Source organism: Amyelois transitella, chromosome 19 (assembly GCF_032362555.1).
Source record: "Amyelois transitella isolate CPQ chromosome 19, ilAmyTran1.1, whole genome shotgun sequence".
NCBI classification, from domain to species: domain Eukaryota; kingdom Metazoa; phylum Arthropoda; class Insecta; order Lepidoptera; family Pyralidae; genus Amyelois; species Amyelois transitella.
In genome coordinates this window covers 6,169,870-6,196,510 of record NC_083522.1, presented here as the reverse complement: position 1 = coordinate 6,196,510, position 26,641 = coordinate 6,169,870, and the positions used below count along the sequence as shown (strand labels likewise).

At 34.2% G+C, this 26,641-nt stretch overlaps 3 protein-coding genes across 12 annotated transcripts in view; 1 reads left to right on the top strand and 2 right to left on the bottom strand.

Annotated features, from left to right (window-relative positions):
* LOC106132719 (dystroglycan 1) overlaps positions 1-21,889 on the bottom strand; it is a 73,370-nt gene extending 51,481 nt beyond the window's left edge. For 4 of the 7 annotated variants that reach the window (XM_060949493.1, XM_060949490.1, XM_060949497.1 and 1 more), the window contains exon 1: positions 21,679-21,889. The gene's annotated coding sequence lies outside the window, so the exon portion shown is untranslated. Of the gene's footprint in view, positions 1-4,191; positions 4,233-21,678 lie in introns of all 7 variants that reach the window. The other 3 variants (XM_060949492.1, XM_060949494.1, XM_060949496.1) reach the window with 2 other exon arrangements.
* LOC132902867 (putative nuclease HARBI1) lies at positions 14,357-16,645 on the top strand. 3 transcript variants are annotated; one of them, XM_060949699.1, is made up of 5 exons: positions 14,371-14,966; positions 15,105-15,295; positions 15,388-15,520; positions 15,745-15,886; positions 16,307-16,641. In XM_060949699.1, the coding sequence occupies exons 1-3, from the start codon at positions 14,742-14,744 to the stop codon at positions 15,503-15,505; spliced, it is 534 nt and encodes a 177-aa protein (XP_060805682.1). In that variant the 5' UTR covers positions 14,371-14,741; the 3' UTR covers positions 15,506-15,520; positions 15,745-15,886; positions 16,307-16,641. The 3 variants fall into 3 exon arrangements, with proteins under 3 accessions (XP_060805683.1, XP_060805684.1, XP_060805682.1); XM_060949701.1 differs by lacking the exon at positions 15,388-15,520 and having other exon boundaries at positions 14,358-14,966; positions 16,307-16,642; XM_060949700.1 differs by lacking the exons at positions 15,388-15,520; positions 15,745-15,886 and having other exon boundaries at positions 14,357-14,966; positions 16,307-16,645.
* Positions 16,803-18,492, bottom strand: LOC132902868 (myb-related transcription factor, partner of profilin-like). Of its 2 annotated transcripts, XM_060949702.1 has the most exons (5): positions 18,239-18,492; positions 17,983-18,053; positions 17,711-17,843; positions 17,191-17,373; positions 16,803-16,978 (listed from the first exon to the last, which is right to left on the bottom strand). In XM_060949702.1, exons 2-5 carry the CDS (start codon positions 17,988-17,990, stop codon positions 16,874-16,876), a joined length of 429 nt encoding a protein of 142 aa, XP_060805685.1. In that variant the 5' UTR covers positions 17,991-18,053; positions 18,239-18,492; the 3' UTR covers positions 16,803-16,873. The 2 variants fall into 2 exon arrangements, with proteins under 2 accessions (XP_060805685.1, XP_060805686.1); XM_060949703.1 differs by lacking the exon at positions 18,239-18,492 and having other exon boundaries at positions 17,983-18,084.
* Positions 21,890-26,641: the final 4,752 nt, after the last annotated feature.

Below are 26,641 nucleotides of genomic sequence, written 5' to 3'. Positions count from 1 at the left end.
ATAACATATTTAAACGAAGAGACGAAAATATATCGTGAAACACAAGTCTTAACATGGCTGGTTGGTACGAAAATAGGTAACCTGAAGCACTGAGTGAAGGCATTATTAAAAGTATAAAGAGAATTAAGTCACCCATTGATTATGAGATCCCTTTTAATTTTTTTGTTGCCATCTCATGCCCGTTTCATGATAACAGTTCTTTAAGATCAAATGAGTCAAGATGTACAATTTTCATATCTTCATATTAGTGTTTATTATGCAGATAAATATGCACTAACACAATACTTAAAAACAAACGCAGCCGCTTCAGATATTTGTTATTTCTTAGTACCTACAGTATTTAATTATTAAAAACAAAACAATCACTGAGTGCAACAGGAATAAGTCTAGACTAGCAGAGCGGGATTCCGCATTTAGAATTGGCGTCGTCACCCAAAAAGGGAACTTGCTAACGACCTAACCCTTATAAAAGTCGCAATATATCTATCTCTTTCCCACATAAGATATCGCCGAGGTCCGTCAACGGTTTCGCACCATCTTTATACTGCGTTGGGTACGTATAAATAGTGATGAGGCTAGACTTCGTCCGGGTACTAATTACTTGCATATAAGTCCTTGTACCAGTATTATTTTAGGTGCTATTAATACCCTTGATTTAGATCATGTGTGTAACGAGTATTTGAATGACTGTTGAGTCACGGAAATAATGATAACATACTTCAACTATAAATAAGTCTGTAGGCTGGGGAACAAATGGCTGGTAGATGATCCAAGATGTTATAAAAGGTCGGTGTCTTGGCCACGGAGAAATGGGAACTCACAACAATGAGGAAAAGAGTTGAAATATAAATAAGTACTATTAAATCCTATGTTTTATTATATTGCAAAGATATTTTGTGAGTCCTGACCGCAAAGAGATTTTAAGACATGTACTAGGACAATTTTAATTGATTTAATTATTTGTTCATAAGCAAAAATTTTTTAGTGACTTTGTGCATGTTCTGTTTGAAATGATGTAGAATAGAAAGTAGCCCAGAATAAGCAAATACAGAATATATAGGTAATTAAATATAAATGTAAGAACTATATCACCTGTATAAAAATGAATCGGTGAAACTGACTTTGGAAACAATTAACTTTCTAAAGTGACAGAACACAGTGAAACGTCTTTAGCTAACGATAAATGTGACGGGAACATTTGCTAAATTGCAATAAAGTTGTTTGATTAAGCTGTATTGTCAACAATAATCTTGACTAATAATATTACTAAGATAATGACTTACTTTGTACAAAAGTTAACGGCACAATAATATGCCAGAGTTTTCTGCAAAAAAGCAGAAATTTTGTATATCACGCTAAGCGGTATCGTTTTGTACTTATGATAAAACATACATTACCCCTTACACGGAGCAGTAGGCAGTGAGTAGGGTAGTAGGTAGTAGTAGAGTAAGAGGCATCTTATTAGGTACTTACAGTTGTCATGTTCATGATGTTACTTTTATCTAATAGATTTAAGCAATATTGCAATAAAGTTCAAGACTAATTTATCTCTTCTTCTGGACGATAGTTAGCTGCAGAGGAGTTTGGTGTGCGCCTTTGACCAACATCCTGAATTTATCTCTGAAATTTCGAATAATCCCATAGATTCACATCACTAGTTACTAAGAACAGTTGACATTGATATCAAGCCGGGCTCCCGATAAGGCAACGGTGCGTGCCACTCCGCTATAAATAAGACACAATCTACATAGCCTGCTCTGAATATAGTAAGTTTTTAAAACCGCCGACGGCAATGCGTTTAAACCATCAACACATGCTTTTGTATAATGACTTGCTTCGAAACTAACGAAGAACATATCGTCAAATATCAGAATAACAAATTGAAATAACTAAGTACAGTTCAAACTCTTGGAATAAGCTATCATGTCTTGATTGAATTTAAGATCGAAGTGGTGAACAGAAGAACGAAAACCAATAAGCCGCCAACGAGATATCATAAGGTTGATAAGAAAGCACTAGATAAGACAACAGTAGAAATGGGAGGCTAACGAGACGATAATCAATCAATAATAATACATATATTAAAACAGTAAAAAAATGTTACAACATTTCTTTATGAGTATATTAAAAAAAATATATAACGATAAAGAAAAAGTAACTGAGTTTAATAAAGAAAAAAAGGCTGTCGGTTTGTATGTTTGTTTGTACACGCTAATCTCCGGACCTACTGAACGGATTTGAATGAAACTTTTGTTGTATAGCTCTTATGCCTGGCCAACATATAGGGCATTTTAAAATCTGGAAAAGCTGATGTCGAACCAAAACAGCTAAGATAAACTATAGGAAATATCGAAAAGACCTCTTAACATAAGTTATTCAACCTGATGAGCATTTTCTTTTAAAGGAACTGGCCACTTTGCAATATGTACGGAAATTTGAGTAAATTGAATAACCTTAACCTCTTTATTTTCAATAAAACGCAAACGGAGTTTTGGGCAACAGCTAATCTGTAATATCGTATTAAACTGTGAATACGCCAAGTTATAATAGCTAAGGGCAACTTGATTGACGTTTGCGGATCGCATCGCACAAACACAAGCCGATACCACACGAGCATCCTGTCCGAGACCGGATGCTGCGAAACGCTCTCGAAAGCAGTATAAAGTACAAGGGAACTGCTTCACGCCATATCCATATTTTATTTATATCCGACCGTGACTCAGAACTGGAGTCAAGCGACAAGATGATTTTGGCAAAAATATTTGAGTTGGAACTTTAGGAGTATGTAAGTTTGATTGGTCGGACGTAACACTTCTATAGATAATTCCGTTGTATAGCATGACAAACTCTATCTATAATATTCACGATTATATCAATATATTCCAACAAAAATGTAAGGACATTAGGAAATTCGCTTTACACAGTCCATTAGACACGTAAATGTAATCTCAAGTTTGTGCCGATAAGGCGGGTCCTACATGTACAACTTAGGTACTATAGAGTTCGCAAGTTTCCTTTGAACTTGTAGCTAAGTCGTGAAATTTTAAGTAGAAACTTGAAAGTTGTTCAGCCAAAATTAACTTAACAAGATTTTATAATAGACTTGGATCGTAAAATAACAATTTACTTTAGATTTGACCCAATAAATTAAAATCCAGGTTGAGCAGAAAAAGCAAAAGCTGAACACAATTCATGAGAAAACCTTGGCAATTTAATGATTTATAAAGTTAAAGTCAAACATGTTAAGTGTTGGGTGAGAGATGAATAAGTACTTAGCACCAGAACAGGGATTGTGTAAAGTCTAAATGAGCATGAATACACAAATTGGTATCATTGAAATTTTAGCGGCGTTTTGCTAAAACGAGAATTGCAGGCAGCGAATCTTGGCAAAGCAACATTGAGTATCATAAATCGTTAATGAACTTTGAACACAAGAGATTTGTAATCGTGCGCGATTTTCGCATGAGCGGCTATTAGCGCTTTTGGTGTTGTTACTAAGCTTAATATTATATGGTTTTATAAGTTTTTGTAAATAGACATGGTAACCATAATCGTAATACGACAGTTTGTGTGGTAATGATTGTAAGCGGTGCAGAAATGACTCATTGTCCGTGTAAATAACGGTCTATCTAGAACAGCATCGATCATTTATCTAGCCATGTGCGAGCTTAAAATAAACATTTTCATTAACATGTCAAACAATTGCTTATTTACTGGCATGGGAAGCAATCTATGGACGTTGGTTACAGGTCACCACGGCTCTGATTAAAAAACATTGGCTCCATCAGGGTGGTATATTTAACGGAGATTGGATCTTTAGTACTTTTTTAAAACCTTTTAGAAGCATTGTCGTTGCGTTGACTTTTCATAGTCATAGAAGTAAAGTTAATGATCTTGTACTATATTAGTAAGATAAGAAAAGCTATTTTGGATGCTGAACATGTTTCCAAGAACTAATTATTGGTTAATTTAATTTTCACAACCATCTTATGATTTTTACATAATACTTATACAAAAGGATTTTTTTTAAATTATTTATATTTATTAAGTACATAATAACTAAGATTTTGCGATGATCATGATCATGATTTTGTGATGATCAAGCATTGAAGAGTAGTGGAAATGTGGGTATCGGAGTTGTGAAAAACAAAACACCCACAGGTAAGGTACTGATACAAACACTATACCTACCAGCATTAATGAAAAAAGCCACAATCAATAAGATGACTGACCTGAAACATAAGAAATAATACTTATAAATGACATATACAAATAAAATTTACTATAAGTATCAAAATTAGGTCAGATTAATGTACTGCTTCAAGTGTAGCATAATAAGGCAGTAATAGTCAATTAAAATAATAACTACACTCAGTAAAAAGGGTAAGATATTGCGGAGCCACACTACCACAATTATAAATTTCACCAGGTTCGTACCGTTGTTCGGGCTATTTTAATCAAACAAGCCCCGGGAATTTCATTACAGGCCGTTGTAAGTAATCGTCAACATTTATTACTCTCTCGCCGAGTTCTCTTGTTTACAGAATTGTGGACGAAATGACCGAGGTAAATGTAGCCAATCAGTGACATTAATTAAAAGGACAAATCAGTTCCACGAAAATCGCTTACCTTACACGTAGCCGTATATAATGAGTCAGGTAGACCTTTGATCCACACGAGCCGTCCCACGCCTACTCATCGATTCGTTCATGAACCTTAAGTTAGGACAAGTCTCTGAGAATAGATTTGTGAAAAAAGAACGTGTTATTCGTAGTAAAAGAAAAACACGACAACCTTTTTACTATATTTACGCAAATAAAATCATAGGCGAGAAAGGTCATATTTTTGTTACCTGCAAAAGATTGGCAAAAGTCGGATTACAAAGACGCGATGTACAAAAGCCTCTTGCGAAAAAGTTTTCCTCTACTTTTCTCGAATGAAGTCGAGTGCTAGGCGAGGTGCGAAGTTAAAAGTGTTCGCTAGAGTTATGATTATAAATGATGCAGAGGGTTGAGATAAAGGCCAGATGTTTTAGCAAGCTCCGAAAATTGAGGCACGCGTTGCCTAGAAACTACTAGAATAAGCCAGGATATTACTCTTGATCTAGTGAATATTTGATGTGGAGCGCGTGACTGAAATTGCAGATTCGAAAATCACGAAATAGATTAACTGAATATCTTATCTGATAGAAACAATGTTAAATTTAAGATCGCTCTAATTACAGATGTAATTTTGATCTCCATTAAGGATAAAAGGGAAGAGATCATAACTGCGCCCCTCATTAGTCTGGAGCGCTGCAAAATTAGATTTAATTTTGATAGAATACCTGAGAGGATGAATAAAATTTAGAAACCCCAGATGGTTATTGTTTTTTATCGATATACCCGGGGTGACATGTTCCATGATGGATGAAACTCGATATAATTAAGATGAAACACTCTGTGTAATACCGAGTTTATAAACACCGGTGGAACTTTAATTTTTTTTGTAGATAAAGAAGAAAACATATTTCAAGGCAATAAAAGTACATTTTAATAATGCAAGTTTGCATGTGGTCTTATCAAACTTTCCGTACTATTTAACTCTAGCCAACAAATCCGAGGTGACCGCCTGGCACACCATCCCCTAAACTTGTACGAATGATGTTGTAAAATTCAGCACAGTTTCGCAGAAAGTAATGTAATGTAACCTTTTTCCTACAATGGAACAGAATTTGTGCGACCGTAATTGGTAAAACAACCAATTTGATTTTATTTTCAGTACAATGCGATATGGTTATTATTATGTTTTATTGAAATGAAAACAGCGACTTAAAATTAGTATGCTATTGGACCCAGGTAGAAGAAAGAAAACTTGGTTTGGATATCATTAAAAATGATATGAGTATACCAACAGCCTGATTTATATATTATATATATTAATAACCTGAAGATGCAGCAGACCGGACAAAGTAGAAAGAAAATGAATACGGACCCCCATTCTCAAAGAAAAGCAGTAGAGGAAGGTATTGGGAACACAAATCAAAAATAAGAAACAATGAATTCAAAAGAACCTGTCCAGCAATTGATGTTTATCCTTTGTCCCGTATCATTTGTCCCTTTTTATGATTTCTTTTTGCAAAATCCTCGTGTGAAAACAGGCTTATGTAATCAAACCAGAGTGTGTCTGTGCCTGACTCATGAACAAACACCACGTGTGGTCCAACCAACGGGTGTTTGTTTATAGCTTTAATAACACCACTTTAATAACACACACGCGAAAATTCGGTCCGATTTTTAATGCTGATTCCAGACTATATTCTAAGGATTTAAACCTTCTTGTTTTATATTAAAGTTTTCTTATAATTAGCGAATATTATGATCAATGAATCTTGATCAATGAATCTTATGGCTACGACATTGTATTTTTAGGTGTACGCATAAAACTTACTACTAGCAGTTCCACAAAAATATTATTATTCACGTGAATTTCATTATGTATACCTTAAATAAAACATTTCTAGATTTTACGACGTCGGGTGTTACTATAATGGAATAATTATTGTAATATGAACTGTTTCGTAGATTTAATGACATCAGAAACCTATGAATATGAAATAAGTCTGTGAAATGAATTTTGAGTAGCCACGTAGAGTACAAATGTCCAAATATTTAATAAGAATGGATAATTTTGTCTCGCTTTTGTCTTACTGAACGAATTTCGATGAATTTGCTTGTAAAGGATTTTTATGTGTATAAAGCTCAAGAGTTTAAGAGGTAGTAGTAGGTGAGATACTTTAATTACCATAAAAGAAAGGAGGTTGCGATTCACGTGAAAAATAATATTTTTGTGGAACTGCTTGTAGAAGGTGGTTTGTGTGCAAAAAATACGATGTTTTAATTCTAAGGTTCATTGATTATTATATCGGAGAAATATAAAAAAAAATTAACATGAAACAAAAGGTGTAAATCGCGAAAATAAAGCTTTCTGCTTATCTTCAAAATCTAATTTGGTTAAATTATGAAAAGTCTTATAGTTACGTAATCTGTAATGTTAATCAAACGTTCATATATCACGGGATAGAAATACCAGCAGTCTCGAAAAGACAGAAAGGCCACATTTAGGCGAAAAGCTGGTTGATGGAATTGAGATTAAGATACCTTCCAAGTCACAGAAAATAAAAAGATTGGTGTTGTCTAGTGACTGGGAAAAACGAAAGCATTATAAATTAAAATGACACGTGTAAATTATGATCCCTATAATGAATGACACAGTATAACCAACAGGGGGATTTAACTCAATCTCCCACATATGTTAGTCAACTGTGAAATCATCGCAGTGAAATATGATTGTGAATGGGAATTAGCTGTCAAAAGAATGCATGACGTAATGGTAAAGAATATCTTGACTAAACGAACAAAGGTTAAGGATAAATTTGGAGATAAATTAAAAAAGAAAACAAAATAAGCGTGACTTTCTTTTCAATTCATGTTTCTATTTCATAAGTTTATTAGTTAGAATTCAATTGATCATTTGGTAAATTCAAGCAAAATTTCTTGTTGCAAATATAATTTGATCTGAAAGTGAACGTTGTCTTTAGGCAGTTCAAAATCGGGGCAAGTTAGTTGTAATCTCCGCGGTTGTTTATTTTCGATCAACTCGAGCCACGAATAGAGACACAGGATCAAGATCAAATTTTGCATATTGGGGATTGTATAGGTGCATATTTACATTCAATAAATGATTTCTATTACATTTAATGTACCTAAGAAAATTTACAACATAAATATTATGGCTGTAGGCAAATTTTATTCAAGATATTTTAAATAGAAGAAAAGAAAATGAAGACCTAAGTGCAGCAGATAGAAATTGATAATCAATGTCCACAAAACACTGATAGCCATCCAGCCATCCACGGAATTAAAGGTGTATAACCCTTTCCCTTGATTGAATTTTGCTATTTGAAGAGAAGATTACGGGAAAACAGCAGCTAATAAACACTATGATTTTTTTTCGCCATCAGACAAAATATTCAAGACCTTAGAATATTTTAAAAACATATATAATATAACCAATTAACTTTTTATGACTGCATCCTAAGAATCTCAAACTTCATAAAATATGCATTCTGTGCATTTTATTAAAGTGACCCCATTTGTAAACGGGTTAAGCATCCATGAAATGGGCGTTAACGGACATACATGTAGTAAAATGCCAATATGTATATAACCGTTCCTGGCTTGGTAATGTAAACAAATCAGTTTGGACTAATTTCGTAAGCAACATCTTTTTCAAGAGACTATTTAATATGGCAGTAGTAGTAAAAAATATGTTCGCAAAATAAAAATATCAAAATAAATAGATACAAGATAGATGGATTAAGCCAAAATTAGAAAAAAAAATATGAATGGTGAACTGATCAAGTATGCGGCTATAAATTTTATTTACTAACAGAAACAACAATACGTTTTCTTTTCTTAACATTAAGTATAATGTCCCAAACATTATAAACTAAGTACTTTGTGTTTATAATTTAGTATACATACCCGTTCGTGCACATTTAATACTTATAATAATTGTAGTTTGTATTCAGTTAAAATGTTATTTGATTTAACATTATAAATATGCTAATTTAATTACAGATAGCTGTTACAAAACGGATTTCCGTAAATTTCCAATTGAATAGACTTACATATAATATTGAAATACAAAATCCAAACAATAGCACTTGTGGTTTCAGGTCTAAATTACCTTTTGAATAATATCATCTTGTTATAAATATCAGTGAATAAAATAAAGCGTAAGTTAGATTATATACAAGTTGTATGTTATTATTCAAATTTTCCTGATCACGAATACTTTATTATATTTTTTATTTATTTAAACTTCATTGCACAAGATACAAATGTATAGTACAATTGGCGGACTTAATGCTAGAAGCATTATCTACCAGTCAACCATTGGGTCTTACAGAGAACTTCATGTGGGGTTAAACTAAATAAATATATTTGTACCTACACAAAATATAAAATAAAATAATTATAATATACATATATAAAAACTACAATACATAAACATTTATATTATTTTATATATTTCTTATAGATACTCTGAGAGTCCTTAGTTGCACCTTGTGCCATGAGTACATTTCATAATATTACCAACTTAGATGCCGTCATTAATGTCATGAACATCACAAAGTCATACAACATGATGTGATTAAGATGACTAAATATTACATCCCCAGACCAAGCCAAGTACCGATCTACCATTTATCACTTCACGCTTTCTGTCTGTTTCATACATACTTAATGTCGCTTCTGGAGCTTCTTAATGATCTCACTTGATTTAGATATATTTCATTGGATTACATTATATAGTTAGGTGTACAACAAATATGAAACCTGTCAAAATTTGGTTATTCATAACAAATATAATCTGAGGTGACGCTAGTAAAACCCTTTTTAATTGTTTTATTTTTTCTATTTAATGATGTAGGTAATTTAAATTCTAATGTGATAATAACGCGGGAACCATTTCCTTCTTTCATTTATTTCTTGATGATCTGAAAAATCTTGGATATATAACTTTTTAATAACATTAACAACTCAAATACAGCCAGAGCCTTAGTTTAGAAACTGTAATGATTAATTTCGACTAAGATCTCCTATAAATTTTAGTACCAAATGTACTTGATAGTTTGATACAAGATAATGCGGAAATGTGTTGGTTGGAAATCAGGTAAGCGTGGGCGACCCAGTGGGCAACGTTTGTCAGAGAATATAAAATTATAAAATATAGATGAGGAAAAAGATTTTAACATCCTAAGATGGACAATGTGAACAACACCTGTGCCTAGATTTTTCTTAAGAATATTAACTCAATTTCGCAACTTAGGAACTATTGGATTTTAAAAGAATGTTACAATCATCCGTGGTCGTCAGTGGTTAAATAGTTAAAAAGAAGTTAGAATATATATTTTTTAAACAACTCTTTTACTGGAGTGGAGCTCGAGGTACGCCAATGCTCCCGATACTGAAATAGGTAAGTCCGGTTTTCACACGAAATGACTTTTTGTCTAATCCCGAAACCTTGAAGTGGAACCAATCATCTTATCATCCTCCTCACGATGAACCTGTCTGTTTGCATACCCTAACCACTCCACTACCCAAGCTTAAGCCAACTTGTTTAGGTGTAAACTATTGTACAAGTGTAGTTAGTTTTCTTCTTTAATCTATGACGCTGTTGGACAGACGTCGCAAGCGCACGGCTTATCCAGACCCTTACAAAGGTCGTTGCACTCGATGTCACTGAGAAGATAAGTTAATGTGAGAAAATATACATTCCTCGAACAGTTATGATAATATTGAGACTTGTTTCCTAATGAACACATTATAGAAGTTTGTTTGTAAACTTTTTTGACACTGATGCTATACTGAGAAAGTTATTTTAATTTTATATAGGCTGAGATTAGGGCATATTTATTTATTTGGACCATATTTCAACTTAAAAATTCGAATGAATAAATCGATGATATTATAGAAAAAGAAAACTTAAATTCAATCAACAAGCTTTAGTTAAGAGAAGCTAAACATATTTTTAGAAATGTCATTTATCAACCAAAACATAAATGAAATCTAAATGTTTCGAGACTTGCTACAACAGACAAACCTACATGTGTGTATTCGATCAGCAAACTACAAAGAAAACATTCTGCAGTGCCATCTGGCATTTGTCAGCATCAAGCATCGCGTTTAGAGTATTATTTGTAGCACGTGCTAAAATTGAGATAAGGAACATAACATCTACACAAAAAGACCTATTGAGATTTTTTTTTCTTCGGAATTTGATATCGTTAGCATTCTTGACTTTTGTAAAAATATTTTAATGCGCTATTCAAATTAATGCTGTTATAATTTTTTTTTATGCCATTGGCATGGCCTTTGTTAGAGGTATTTTAATACAAGTCAAATAAATGCATTAAATTCGCGTTAAACAACACTGGACCACCAAAAAAGTACCAAATTATTTCTACTGATGTATCAAAACTTTGTGGATAAGACTACATGTAGGTACTCGTTCTAATAAAACAATCGTTACATACGCATTCGTGACGTGTCAATACATGCGACTACTTAAATAACAATGAAAGACATTTAGACCACTGGCACCACCCATAAAGAACCCAATCCGTTAACCAATTGTCCAATATCACCAGCCAATATAGAGCGACAGATGTTGATGCAACTGCGGTGACCCTAATTTGGAATGGAACGGCGCGGGCGCATCTATGGCCTGAATTAAATCACTATTGGTCACCTCGAAGTACCCAGTTAGTGATAGGGTTACCATGAGTTATGGCTGAAAAATGTAAGAAAAAGTTCTCTGTTGCAGTAATTTAACCAGAATCATTAGGGATTTTATTTACATCCATATCGTTTAAAATAGACAGAGTTAATAAATAGTCAAAAAAAGACTTGAAGACTACGTTCAACAGGATGGCTCAATGACGCAACTTACCAAACTAAAGAACTGAACACTCCATATATTTCACATGTCTGGTCGTTAAAGGTGACTAAGTGATAGGTTATTAGCACTATTTAAATCTCAATCTCATCTTGAAGCCATACAGTTGAACGTGGCTTTTCAGTATTTTGACTGTTGAGCTGACAGAGACTAATGGCTCTGTCTACCGCTTAAGGTATTTAGTATATCTATACACTATATATAGCATAAAATTTGATACGTTTGGTTCAGTGTATCAGTGATTCCACGAAGTTTTGATTACAAATTGTACTGCAAATAAACGCTTGTTGTCTCGATAGGCGCTAGGAAATGTTACATCAACGTTTGCATAGCCTGAATAAATAGGAACAGCTATTTGCTACGATACTACAGTATATATTTCTAGATTTAATTATACCTACCCCTCCGGGAAAGAGGCGTGATTTATGTGTGTATGTATGTATTTAATTATATGATGATACGGTACTCTTATATCTTTTAAAGTTATCTCAGGTTTGCATTCTATCCATAGCATATATTATTTTAAAGGTGTTTGTTTGTCTATTGAAGTTTTGTCAGTTCAGCCCGCAAGAAACAATTAAACAATCTTATAGAAAAATCAACAAACAATATATGAACTTAAAACAAAGTAACAAAAGCTTCTCTCTACGATGTAACCAGGACTAACGCCAGAATAAAGAAGAATGGCAATACCGATAAATTACCATACCTACTAGGTATCCTTTGACCGCAATCACTATAAGGAATAAAGACTATTATGTTATCAGTGCCCCAATGTTCGTCTTTCATCACTATCATCAGTCAAGATTGCAGTGAGTTGCACAACAAGTTATATCTGGCGCCACGGCAGTGTTGCCAACCACAATGTAAGTACAGTAAACTGCAAATTAGCTTGACGAATACTGTGAGTCTACTTGTAGGTAGGTAGGTTCCTAAGAGGCCCCAACACTCTCTGCTGGTCCAATCCAACTATTTTAGTGAAGTTAATCAGGCGTTTATTTTCACCTTTCATGAAATTCTTAGTCGAAAGAAATTTTTTCACTTCTTCAAAATCATGGTACGACCCGGTCGTGACCTGGGCTCTTCCCCAAAAAAGAAACGCCAGAAGTAATAAATCTACACACAGAGATCTGCACTGTCCGGTGTGCCGTTTGCTCTGTGCCTGTGCAATATGCAGCACTGAGTCTGAGTCACAGTTACAGAATGCCATTGTAACTCTGTATGTAGGTTAGTTTAGTTCGAATGCAAAAACTCATTCAGTAGAAAACGCTACGTAGGGAAGTTTCTCTGCAAATAGTACATTTTATGTAAACTTGTTTCTGTTCGCCAATTCGTTTTAAGTTTGAAATAATGATGTATAATGAAAAAAGACTAGTGTAATCTCGATAAAGCGCAACAATTTAAGACTACTTAATTGGTTTCGGGTAAAACCAGGACTGAACTATGTATAGAAATTAGAAAAAAATAAGTATGGTAAAAATTAACAAAATTTTGATATCTCTTATCTTAACATGCTTCGCGTGTTTATAAAATTGATATAGATCACGCCTCCAAACTTGTTTTACTAGCAAAAAGTACCGCTACGGAATGCAAAAACCGATGACCTAATAACTAGATGACTCTCGTTACTCATTCGTTGAACTCATATTGTTTGCGAGCCAAATGGGAACATTTCTAGTCTGAATAGCTGATCTTGATAATACCTTAGTTATCCTGTTGTATTGAAACTGTTTTTGATCGATGTTGGTTGATTATAATTTACTGACTGAAGTCTCTGTAATATATTCGAAATCCTAAAAACAGGCTCTTGATATTTCAAATCATATAGGTACCACATGAATATTTAAAGCAGCAATATATTCGGCAAATAAACAAACACACATGCACGTGAACACCTTGACGCCTATCATCATTTACATTTCTTCCATGTGCAGTTAAATAAAACTAATCACTATAAAAGTCAATAAAAACTATAAAATCTCTTCCCACGTAAAGATAAGACATGATGATGATAAAAATTACGATAGTCAAATTGAACGGGGTCTTGTAATCGATACTTTATTTGATGACGGGATAAACGCTTGTAAGCATAATAAACACTAATTATGCGACAACCAAGAGGGCGTAGTAATTTGAGTAGCTTACATACACCTACTACGTTGGTTTATGTTTATAGCCCAACCAGTTTTGAAATATATATAAGGTTCATTTGGTGATAGAAGCTGCACGCTCCATCACCAAATGAAAGGAATAGTCTTGTCGTGGTTTTTTTTTTATTTAAATATAATACAACCCAAAGATATGACGTGCTTCCGGAAAAAAGAACCCCGTACGCTTGTAAGTTGTGCTCCAAAAATGGTTATTGTGTGTGAGTAATTAGCTGGGATGGGGTGAATAACAATGTTTTTCAAACATGCTTAATGTCAATCGGGAATAATATTCTAATTAAGATTTCTGTGAGTCTCCTTAATTAGTGGGGCTTCGATAAGCAGAAGTCTGGAATGAAAAAGATCAGATAGCTGTCCCCGTCACCTGAAGTAAACTGAAGATGTCCTTACTTTGCATTACATGGCTTTGGTGCTCAAAAATTTGTTTGAATGTTGTAGGGATTTCAACGCGACAGAAGTACGAAAATATTTCAATCTGAAATTGTATTATTGTGCGCCAGTCGCATACCTCTTCTGAGAAGCAGTCGCCAAATAAGGAACTTCATATTCATAAAACAAAGTTGCAATTTTACATAAATTTATGGTCAATGTGCGTGACAAAGTGAAACACACATAATAAACCTATAAACTACAATGTGTTAATTTTAATAATTTTCCCGTAACGATTGCTTTCTCTCCTGGGGGCTTAGACAAAGTAACATTTTGAAAACGATGACGAAGTTCGGCAATAAAAAAATGTATGGGATGACATAAGCCTTCGCTAAATCACGTGATCGATCGAGATCGATAACAAAATTGGTAGACAATGTTTACATTCATGTCGAAAACGAAACGAAATCGTCAATTAGCGAATTGTTTATTCGCCTATTTCAATACAAATGCGTAGCCAAGCGGCACTTTTGACGTTCGCTTTCTCTTCGGGAGCGATCGTTCGATTCGACATGTGTTCGCCACAATAACGAAAGCTTGGGGGCTGTCGATATCGCTACAAAATGGCCGAAAATTACAGTCAGCTGTGATTTGTGTACAAGGGCTACGTTGCGTTAATACAGTTTTATTTATATAAAAATGCATTCTTTACGTTTATTGTGGGCTGCACATAATGAGAATACCTGGGTGAGGCGTCAAAGGCGATTTTCATCAAGAAGACATATGGAAACGATTGAAGATATGCCGGAATTGTTGTTTATACAACATTTCAGGCTTGATAAAAAAACTTTTCGACGATTATGCGACGAACTAAAAAGATATACTGGATTGAAAGGATCCAATGAAATTTCCCTGGAAGTGAAGGTAAGAACTTTCATAAGGATTAACCTCATAGGGAAATAAGTATACTTATCTCTAAACTTAGAATACTTATAGAAATTTCTATAGTCTAATCCTATAAAGAAAACCACACGAGTATGCAGAGACATTACTGTTTTTCAGGTGCTGTGTACTCTAAGCTTTTTAGCCACAGGGTCACACCAGACAATTGTAGGTGTGGGACAATATTTGACACAGCGGACTACAAGTCGCTGTGTCAGGGAGGTTGTGAATTCTTTAAATCACAATTGGATGGTCAGCAGGTGGATAGTGTTTCCACAAACACCACATGAGAGATCTTTAATCAAAGAGAAGTAAGTGTAATTATAAAGATATAAAACCTTTCTTAATATTTGTCACCTAGGCCTACAGCCAGTATTTGTTATAAAATTGTTAACATTTCCAGATTCCATATAAGACATAATTTGCCTGGAATTATTGGGTGCATTAATTGTACCCATATAGCTATAGTAAGACCAGAGGAGGATGAATATTCATTTTTTAATAGAAAAGGATATCATTAATTAAATGTTCAAGTGGTAAGAAACTAGACTTAATTTTTATTATCAAAACACCTAAATATACTACTCTTTATATGTTGTGCAATAAAGTGTTAATTCAATTCAAATGGCCTGAATATACCTGTCAAAGGTATCACATGTAAATAAATATATAGGGACAAATCACACAGATTGAGTATTATATAACTTTTTATCAATTGTTATATCCCCAAAACAAATTGTTTTGTATATTTTTTCCCCAGATATGCGATTTCGATTTAAAAATAGTTAATGTCAATTCAAAATTTGGTGGTGCTACACATGACTCCCACATATGGTCCGCTAGTCATGTAGAGACTTTCATGCGAGGGCTTCATGAAAGTGGTGAACATGTTTGGTTATTAGGTATGTAAGACATTTTTTCTTATATTTCATTGCAAACCATAATAGATAAAAAACTTATATGGAATAAACATATGTAAAGTATTTCATTTAAATAATACATCTACTTCTATAAACTATTGGAAATCAACTAAATTAAATTAGTATTCATTGTTTGCCACCCAAGTATACATTATAGTTCTTCAATTTATTTTGAACTAGAGGCCGCCCGCGACTTCGTCCGCATGGAAACCCTATCAATCCCGCGGGAATTCTGGGATAAAAAGTAGCCTATGTGTTATTCTGGGTCTTCAGCTACCTACATACCAAATTTCATGGTAATCGGTTCAGTAGTTTTTGCGTGAAAGAGTAACAAACATCCATACAAACTTTCGCCTTTATAATAGTAGTAGGATAAAATATTTATTGAGTATGTAATTTCAGGGGATTCTGGATATCCACAGCGACCTTGGTTGATGACGCTTATACTAGATGCTGAACAAGGGTCCCAAGAAGAAATATATACCAGACGTCATGTGCAAGCCAGATCTCGCATAGAACGATGTTTTGGATTACTGAAGGCTCGTTGGAGGTGTATGCTTTGACACCGTGTTCTTCACTATCAGCCTTACGTGGCTAGCAGAATTATTAACGCATGTTGTGTATTGCATAATATTGCAATACATGCTAAACTACCTGCTCCAACAGATATGCCAGCTGAGGCTCTTGATGGTAGTGAAGATCAAAGTATACAGCATAACACCTTTACAACCAACACTAATCAAAACGAGTTAATTCGAGGAAGGGCTATGTGAAATTATCTAGTCAGTAGAATGCAGCATTCTACTGACTAGATAATTCTGTCTGTATTTAATTTATAGTTTCATTTTATTTAAGCTTAAGTATATTTTTTTAAGTTAGTATCAAATGAAAAAGAAAATAATAATAATAATATAACAATTTTAATAAGTATCCAGTCTTTTAACTTATCAATATACTTATCTACTTATTTTAATATTTAACCACACCACCACCATAGTCCACATATACTGGATCATCTTCTTGGGCAACAACTGCAGATGATTGAGAGGGTGCAGGTGCAGAAGATTGAGGTCTCTGAAAAAGTTATTATGGTGATATTTATTGAATATGTAGATACTTAATTAAATAGTATACTGTTTTATCTAATTATATATGTGTAATGGCTAAAATTTTTAATTTCTAATATTCAAGTACAATATTTATTCAACAAGATTTACCTAGTTAGTATTGATTTTTAGCTAATAATTTTGTTACATGAGGTACTGGAAAATAAGGTTAATACATACACTAAATCCAAGCTCTTGTATAGAGTCTTGTCCTTCCACTGCTGTTGGGCCGATAATAGCCAGAACCCTTTCCTCCAAATGCGACAAGGATTTCTGGCTAGCCGGTCCACCTCCAGTCCCTCTGGCATGTTGCCGCAAGGTCAGACCTTTTTTCTTAGTCTTGGATTTTAAATCGGCCCATACCTTTTTGGAATTATCAGTCATAAGTATGCATACAACCACATAAGTTGAAAATTGGTAACTCCACTGGACCGAAAAATTCCTAACATCCCTGTTACCTCTTCTTGCACATATGTGATAATAATATATGATATTCTAGGTGCTTGATTTGCACATCAAAGCAGATTGTAACTTGTGACTTTATCTATACCAGATCCACATCCAAATTGCTTGGCATGTAATATGTAGAAAAGATTATTAAATATAACTAAATATCTGAGTAATTTCCATAGAAAGAACTTATAATCACAAAGACTCTTCAAATACGGCTATTGGAATAGAATTGCTAGTCATTACTTACTTTTTTCCACTTGTCTGTTGTTTTGTTGACACCACCACCAACGGAATTTAATATATTAGTAAGATCAGACCATAATTGGTCTGACCGTACTCGACCTTGTGCCCCTGCAACAGGCCTAGCCAGGTCCCCATGACTGTAACATAAGCAACGGTTCAATACACAAATGCTTCATTGTTATTATCGCGTCATTGTTTACATTAGCGATTGAAATGGTACCAAAGTTTTGTACGATTGAATTTAAAAGAAATGGAAAATAACTTGGATTTACCTACCTTTCCATATACTCCAGTAGAGTTGAGAGTTATTCGGGACTTGCCCTTACCCTAGAATCCATTCTTTAACACTAAAAATAAAAAAAATAACTATATTTATTTTGAACAGTTACAATCACGATGATTCTATTTAATTTTGAAGAAATCTACGTAAAAACTATGTAAAAATACTCTAATAATTTAACACTATCAAAGTTTTGCTATAAGATTATTAAAAAGCGTCAAGAATTAATAATATCAATTAAAAACGACTCACCACACTCACAGTAAACACTCACTTAAACTTTAGAATAATCCCGCTTTGTTTGTTCCAATTTGAAACTGACAGCTAAATTTTCGTTACCATAGCCAATATTCGTTTGTTTATCGAACGATCCGTTCGACACAACGATCGCGACAATTGCGTTACATTGGCTAGGAAATGTTTATCGTTATCTCTAAGACGAAAAAGAACTTCGACATCGTTTCGTTAAGAAGCGATACTACATTGTCTAAGCCTCCTGGCTCGACCAACAAGCATTAGCTTCGGTTGGTGCGCGTGCATTTCTCTGTCCAATTAGGGTAAGATGAGTAGGATAATGACACAGATAAGAACCGTAATGGTTGTAGGTGCAACTGAAGATATGCAGTGATGAGAGAGAGGTATTACAAAACTCCTGTTTTCTGATAGCATAGCATAAACATAATGATGCAGGTTTTGCAGAAATAAATACATAAACTTCGAGAATTAGGAAACTGGACGAGAAAAATTGCAGATAGACAAGATCTGAAAGCCACCCATACTCTGGTCGTAGCCACCAATTATCTTAGTGGTGAGTAAATCCTATTCATACAACTTTCATTAACTAACAGTGGATGAAGTCAGGCAGACTAGGAGGATATATAGTAATGAAATGACATGATTCACCCAAAGATCATTAAACTTTTTCAACACAAAATTTATCAGGTCGATGTTCTGCTCTCTCTAATATATTTATTTAGCATGTTCATCTCATTCAAGGTGAGAAATTGACACGGCATCATCTGCAAATGAAATCCCTTGGGTGTGAATTTTTTTTTTGATCCTGTTTTTTTTGGAAGGCAGAAAATTGTTTTAAAAAGTCTTTCATAAAATGTTCCCAGAATGTGTCTTAATACTGGCAGGTAATTGAGTTTTTCAGTATATTATTTTGCACATTCATTCTTACAGCATTTTAATTATAATCTTCTCTTTGTATGGTTTCAATTGCACTAGGTTTAAGGCGGAAGCAAATCATTTGTTTAATTTTTCCTATTTATTTCATACACATACCGATGATGATTTTATTTAGTCAAAAACTGATGACAAAATATGGGATGCTCAAGCGGGATTTCGAAAGGGAATGGGATGTACTGATCAGGTCTTTTCCTTGCGGTGCATAGCCGAAAAGTTTTTGGCCAAGAGTCAAAAAGTCTATTGCACATTCGTAGATCTGGAAAAGGCCTATGACAGAGTTGAGAGGAATGAATTGTGGTCAGCACTTTCTATGCATGGGGTGAGCAGTCTCTTAATACGAGCACTGAAATCCTTATATGAGGATTCGAGTGCTTGTGTCAGGATAAACGGAGCGCACACTGAGTGGTTTAAGATTGAGAAAGGCGTTAGGCAAGGATGTGTTGCGTCACCGTGGCTGTTCAACCTATTTATGGATAGCTGTTTGACAGATTTGAAAGAGTCTAAAAGTGGATTAAGGATGAATGAGTTACTCGTCAAATGTCTGCTCTATGCCGACGATCAGGTTATACTGGCGTCATCAGCGGAGGAGTTACAGGAGATGGTAAACTGTATGCATGAAGCTTTAAAAGAGAAAGGAATGAAAGTGAACGTAAGTAAAACTAAAACACTGGTTTTTGAAATGGAGAAAGAAATGACAGCATGTAATATTTTGATTGTCCTCCAGAAAAAGTGGAGCAAGTGAAAGAGTTTGTATATCTAGGATCAAAGTTTACATCAGATGGCAAGTATGATAGTGATATTGAAAGGAGAGTGAACGCGGGGAACATGGTGAATGGAGCTTTGCATGCCTTTATGAGCAGTCAGAAACTATCCAAAAAGGCTCGACTGGCTGTGCACAGGGGCGTGTTGGTCCCGACATTAATGTATGGGAGTGAAAGTTGGGTATGGCAAAAGAAACATGAAAGCAGAATAAATGCAGTGGAAATGAGAGCGTTAAGGAGTATGATGGGTGTGAAATTGAGTGACAGGATAAGGAACAGCGTGATAAGGGAATGTTGTGATGTGAAAGAAGATGTAGTTACAGGAATAGAAAAGGGTATGTTAAGATGGTTCGGTCATGTGGAGAGGATGAATGAAAGCAGGTTGACTAAGCAGATATACAAGGAGAGTGTGGAGGGAAAGGTCGGAGTGGGAAGACCTAGACGAACGTATCTTGATCAAATTAAGGACGTCCTGGTAAAGGGTCAGGTCAAAAGTACCCGAAACCGCCGAGCTTGTATGAAGAGAGTTATGAATGTGGACGAAGCGAAAGAAGTATGCAGAGATCGTGGCAAGTGGAAAGAGGTAGTCTCTGCCTACCCCTCCGGGAAAGAGGCGTGATTTTATGTATGTATGTATGTATGTAAAAACTTATTTCATTTAGAGGGGTTTGGTTTTTACCCACAGTAGGCCTTTTCTGTCATGAGCACACCAAACAAGCTAAAATTAAATGGGTAGTAAAATGAACGAATGCTGCTGTGTACAAACCATGCTATTTTCGTGCATGACATTTCAAACTTGCAATAAAACTAATTTTCAGGAACAGTCATTGACTCTACAACAGGCAGAATAAGACTAGCAACACAACTTGTGCCAAGAATAAATTTTACAATATTATGAGACTAAATAATTTTATTAGGTCTCTTCAGAAACTAAAGACTTTAGAAAGGAGAAAAAAATTATAAGAATTTGGTTTGGCATAATGTCTTTTGTTCACCTGGTAAGGGTGAGGAGTGATATTAGCAGACATAGAATAGACCTTTAGGTGTAATATGAACTGCTTTTTTCCGAAAATGTATATGGGAAAGAGATAGCTAGTAAAATATAAAATCCTCTCAGTTGTAGTACAGTGCTCAGAACTAAGGCTGCTTGGCAAGTACGAGGGATTTTAAAAACCAAAAAACATACATACATTCAATCATGTCCCCATTCCAAATGAAAGACTGAAAGGCCATGTTAAACTGTATAGTGCTATTCCATATAAAGGTGTCAAAATCTTATGGTTAAAGTAAAGATTTCCATGGCGTAGTGATGAAAACAGTCTGGTTTTCCAAAAGTAGGTTTGAGACACATGTCAATTTTTCAGAATAAATAATAATATTTGTAAACAATCAAAGGTGTGTGATCACTATCATTAGTTTACATATGAAGTAGAAGATTAGGTACAACGATAGATATACGACGTCGTTGTGCCTACTTCGATATATAAGTAGCTCATTAGTTATGTTTACATTTGTCGATATAGTCAGAAAGTATCCGATAGTATCAGATGACAATGACCTCATTCCTAACCAAGTTGAAGACATTATAACCTTTGCGTGTCTATTGAAAAAGAGTTGAATAAATGGCCAAAAACTTAATTGAAATGCAATAAAATCGCTTGACTGATCACCGTCGACCATAACTTAAAATATAGGACTTACTGTAAAATTAAAGAAGATAATTTTGATGAATACACTCACCTTTTTCTTCGTTTGTATATAATTTTCTACGGGAAATAATTAAAGTTTTAATTCATAAACAAAACACTACACAAATCACGAACACTATCCCGACGAAATCACCGAAACACGGCACGGAACAAAACTATCGGGTCGACTAGTAAGGAGAGAAACGATTGAAGCGCCTCTTGTCGAAACGCCGGGAAGACGAAAGACAGAAAGGCAGGACAGGACAGGGAGCCACTCCCTGTCAGCATTTGACAGATAATTCGTACTGGCAACACTATTTGTTTTCATCATCACTAACGCCATCTGTTTCATATTTCTAAATTAAAAAATTTGAGAACACGCCATCTGTTACAATAATGTAAAACATATTAAAAATCAAAGTAGCATATGCAGTATTGCCATCTAGTGTTGAGTAGTAAGGTTATCAAGAAAGACGTGAACAATACATAATTTTGATGTTCCTTTATTTCATAGATGTCGCTATGATGAGTTTTTTGTCATATAATTTTCAATAGATTTAAAAAAAGAGATTGTTATTAATGTGACTGTAGGTAAATTTGTTTATACACGAGACTCTTTAAATATTATAGGAGAGTAACTGATTTAATCTGAGGTTCGAATAAAATAAAACCTATTGCCATTTAGACATATATATTCGTTATTAAATAGACTGTACCTAAGTACCTAGTTACCTACCTATTAAAAAAGAAGAAAATATAAATTAGACAATTATTACTCAAACTGCAACAAAAACAGCCTAAAACTAATAACAATAACCATGATGTTAATTTAATGGCTCACCAGAAGATTCCATACAAAAATAGTTACCCCTTGGGAAACCAAAGCTGGTTTAGTTCTTAAATAAAATAGAAAAACGCAAATATGTTTGACAAGTTACATGTTGACATATTCCTGTTATCTCCCATCTGTCATAATGGGGTTGTCTTTTTGATAACGCGGCCCTTCAGCCCATATGGCGATTCCCAGGGAATTCCCGGATTGTGTGCCCATAACAAACTGTCACGTATTGTCAAGACGTATCTTACCCGTTTATCTCTATGTTTTATCATTTCGACGGAACTATTTTGTTTCGTGATTTAATTCGTGTCTGTCAGCTAGAAAAGAGATTTAATTTTGTAAGGGATATTGAATATTGATTAAATGTTACAAAGCGGGTTTTTTCTTATTTAAAATCTTTATCACAATACTTTTTTTTTGTACCTATTACCAACTTAAAATACATGTACCTAAATCTATTGTTATAATCTAATTTTATGTGCTATAAAGGGTACCGTTTCTATTTTATTCTACCTAATTTTAAACTTTGTTTCAAATACACTAGGTCTAAATAGTAAATAGTGTAAAACCTAGTGTAGGTAATAGGTACTCCTAATGGTTTATTGCATCATCCCGGAATAAGTAACGTTCCCATGGGATTTTCTTTAAACGATTATGAGTAGTACAATAAAATCTTAAACGACTTAAAAATTGTTTCGTTGTTCAAAAATCAAGCATTTTCTAAATAAAGTTTCCTGCCAATGTACCAACTGCTCATGAAATTTCACAATCTACGACTGAAGCCAATTCTCTTTACACGTGACTGAAACACGTGCGGACATCGGTTGCCATTTACTTTTATTTGCAACGAAATCTTTCACCTCACTTCGGTCTGTTTTGAAATTCCCAAATTTATCTTAAAACAACTTCTTAAATTTCCTTCTTAATTTTGAATCTGTATTTATAACAACAGTCGCTTATCATCCTTGTGGAGTATAACCCGGCTGTGGAGCCCTGGGGAGGAGCCCGGGGTTCGCTTTACCACAATCTAGTTGGGCTATTCATGAATGTTGAAATGGCGTATGTCTTACCTTCCCTATCTTGTTCATGTATAGTAACTGGAGGAAGTAAATAGGTAATAATTACTTTAGTTAAATGTCGAGTGATATATTTTCAAATCAACTGTTCCAATTTTTATATTATCAACATAGATCGGCATTCAATCCTCTCTAACTTAAATATTAAATTTAAAAATAGTTCCCCTCTTATTAAAGCAAATTGTGCGCGCAAATTTTCCAGCCATGAATATCTCAGCTAAACGATTTGACAGGCTTATAGGTACATTTGCATACCATCAGCCCAGCGAGGCAGAAAACTCGCAATTAATATGAAAACATGCGCAATAAAATAAAGCCAAACAGTCGGAAAGTATTCGCGTCACTCGAAAACTGCTTCTGACATTGCTATTATTTCGCGTTAGTTACGCAATGTTGTAACTTAAAATGTATTTTCAAGCTATTTTCTTCCGTAACTTGTTGGATATTAGAACGGGTTTCTTGATGATAAAGTCTGGATTATGTTGAAAGCGTTGTCAGTCTGTAAACGTGGAAATGGAAATAGTAGTTCTCCATATTGTTTCACAAAATGTATTATACTGATGACCCAGTTAATCTTCACTGAAAATAAACTAGATAGCGTAAAACGGAAATTCTCATTTTATTTCCCTTACCCATGGGAATTTATAATTTTTTCGAAATTGACATCCTAAGTCCAGTTATTTTGACTGTACTGTATCTTGTCGTAAGTCAATAAGAGTTTTATTATTGATTTATTATAGGTTCGCACAAAACGCCCTGGTTATGAGAAAATAATTTCTTGAAGAAATAACTGAAGACGAAATAAAAATACCTTTATTCTTGCAAGCATTGAAGTGTTCATTTTGAAACCACGCGGGTCCGATAAATTGAATCCTTCGTCTATACCTACACTATACGTATGTTTGGGCGATGTTTTCTCATCTACTCCTATATTGCAGAGCCAAGGGATATTGGAGTGTGGTCATGGATAGGTCCGCAGCAATCAGCAAAAGTGCATGTTGATATGTAAATGCACTTGCCCCAAGTGAGATTTCTAATGTAATTGACGGAAAATGAGATTGTTTCGATAGTCTTTGGGAGTTGGTGTTTTTAAATCATAGAAATTATCATGTAGGTGCTTACTTACAAATATATACGGGATACATTTACTACATAGATTGAGTTAGCCTTGAAATAGGTTTGAGATTGTTACAAGATACTAACTCGACGATAAGTAAGTATACATAAGTTCAACATTGCTAATAAACTAACATTCATTTGAACGAATAAAAAAAATTTAGTACTGTTATGTCTTTCTATGAATAGTAATTTGTAAAGAACGAATTTGTTCTTACAAATTCGTAAATAGTAAAGAAATACATTATTTTTAATACAAACATTCCGAGTCAAATAAAAAAAAAATATTCTTCATCTTAGCCGCACGGCTCGAACCCGGGCAACACAAGAATGTTGCCACTGCGCCAAACGGCCATCAAATGAATCCCAGCTTTCCAATAAGTCCGAGTGAAGACAGTCCTAAGAGATTTAGATCCATTTGGCCGTATTAGCAGATTGCGTGGTCGACACCGTAAACGGAAGAAACACTTCGCATCACTCCATTGAATCGCTTTTATAGTTTACTCAGCTTGGCCGTGGGTTATACTCGGACACTGATGGCTTTGGGAAGATTATGGACAAATATTTATACATACATACACATACATATAATCACGTCTATATCGGTAGACAGAGCTAACAGTCTTAAAAAGACTGATAAGCCACGTTCAGTTATTTGGCTTTAAATATCCATTCTTACCCTCATATTATGAATGCGAAAGACTGTCTCTCTAAGTCTTGCTGGAAGGATTTTTTTATTAGTATGTGATGTCAAATGTAGGTGGGTTATTTTATTCTAAATTGAAAGGGATGACTAAGTGACTAAGTTGTTCTAAACGAAATGACCTGTTGGCTACAAGGTAGGTAGGTACCTAGTGTTTTTGTTAAGAGCCATCAATTTAACCTGTAATTTAAGTATCAGTACTAAAACCTGGAAATTTTCCCCCAAATAGATTTGAAAAACAGTTTTCTTTTAATTAGCTCCTAATTTCAGAACTTAATCAAAAAAGCAGTCCATAAAACTAAGTATTTTCATGTAATGACTTCGGTGTAAACCATAACTAGGGAGGGGCTAATAAAAACAAATGACACATTGTTATCGCTACATCAGTTGCGTTGTTAACACGTTTATCGAACGTTATCGCCCTTTCACTTTGTCTGATCACGTCAGTAATCCTGATTGATTATCATACAAGGTTTACTTATGTCTGGATCTAAAAACTTTAATTTGGGATAAGTCCGCCATTGTGCAAATTATTTTCATTATACTTTCTTTCTTGTAGTATTTTTTGTGTGTACATAATAAAAATCTTAAATGTTTAAATTAATTATCAGATATCGAACTAGAAAAATTTAACTACTACTTGTATTTAATGTGCCAGCCTAAAGGTATAAATCGCAATTAATGAACTAAAATCCAACTAATATCCAATTCAAATCAAGGCTGATGCGAGTAATGGATTAATGTAAACACACACTACACACATAAGCGATATTTGTACTAATTAATCAGAAACCTTAACTTTAAGTACGACTATTATAATCAAAAAATATTTATAAAATGCTCACAAAATAGTTCGGTAATACTTAACTATTCTTAAGTTGAGAATGATAAAAAATAATAATTAATTAATTTTTTTTATCGCACAAATGCACACAATTGTAGATCCTAAATTCTAACCTCACATCAGAGAGAAAGACACAATCTTGAAAATATCCTTAGTATTAAAGAAATTACGGGTTAAATTCGCTGAGGCGAGATTATAATATTCAAATTGGGATTTAGCGCAGTTTCGCGACGAACGCAGGCACAGAAGGGTGAACCCCATTTAGTTTATTACAGCAATGACCCGACATTTATTATCAGTTATGAAAATAAATTCCTCCTCGTGAAATAAAGGGAAAAAATGAGTTAAATTCAGTCAACCGCGAGCGTGTTGAATTAATTGTGTAATATATTTTGACTTAGGGCTGTTAGAGGCGAAATAAATCTTATTAATTTGTAT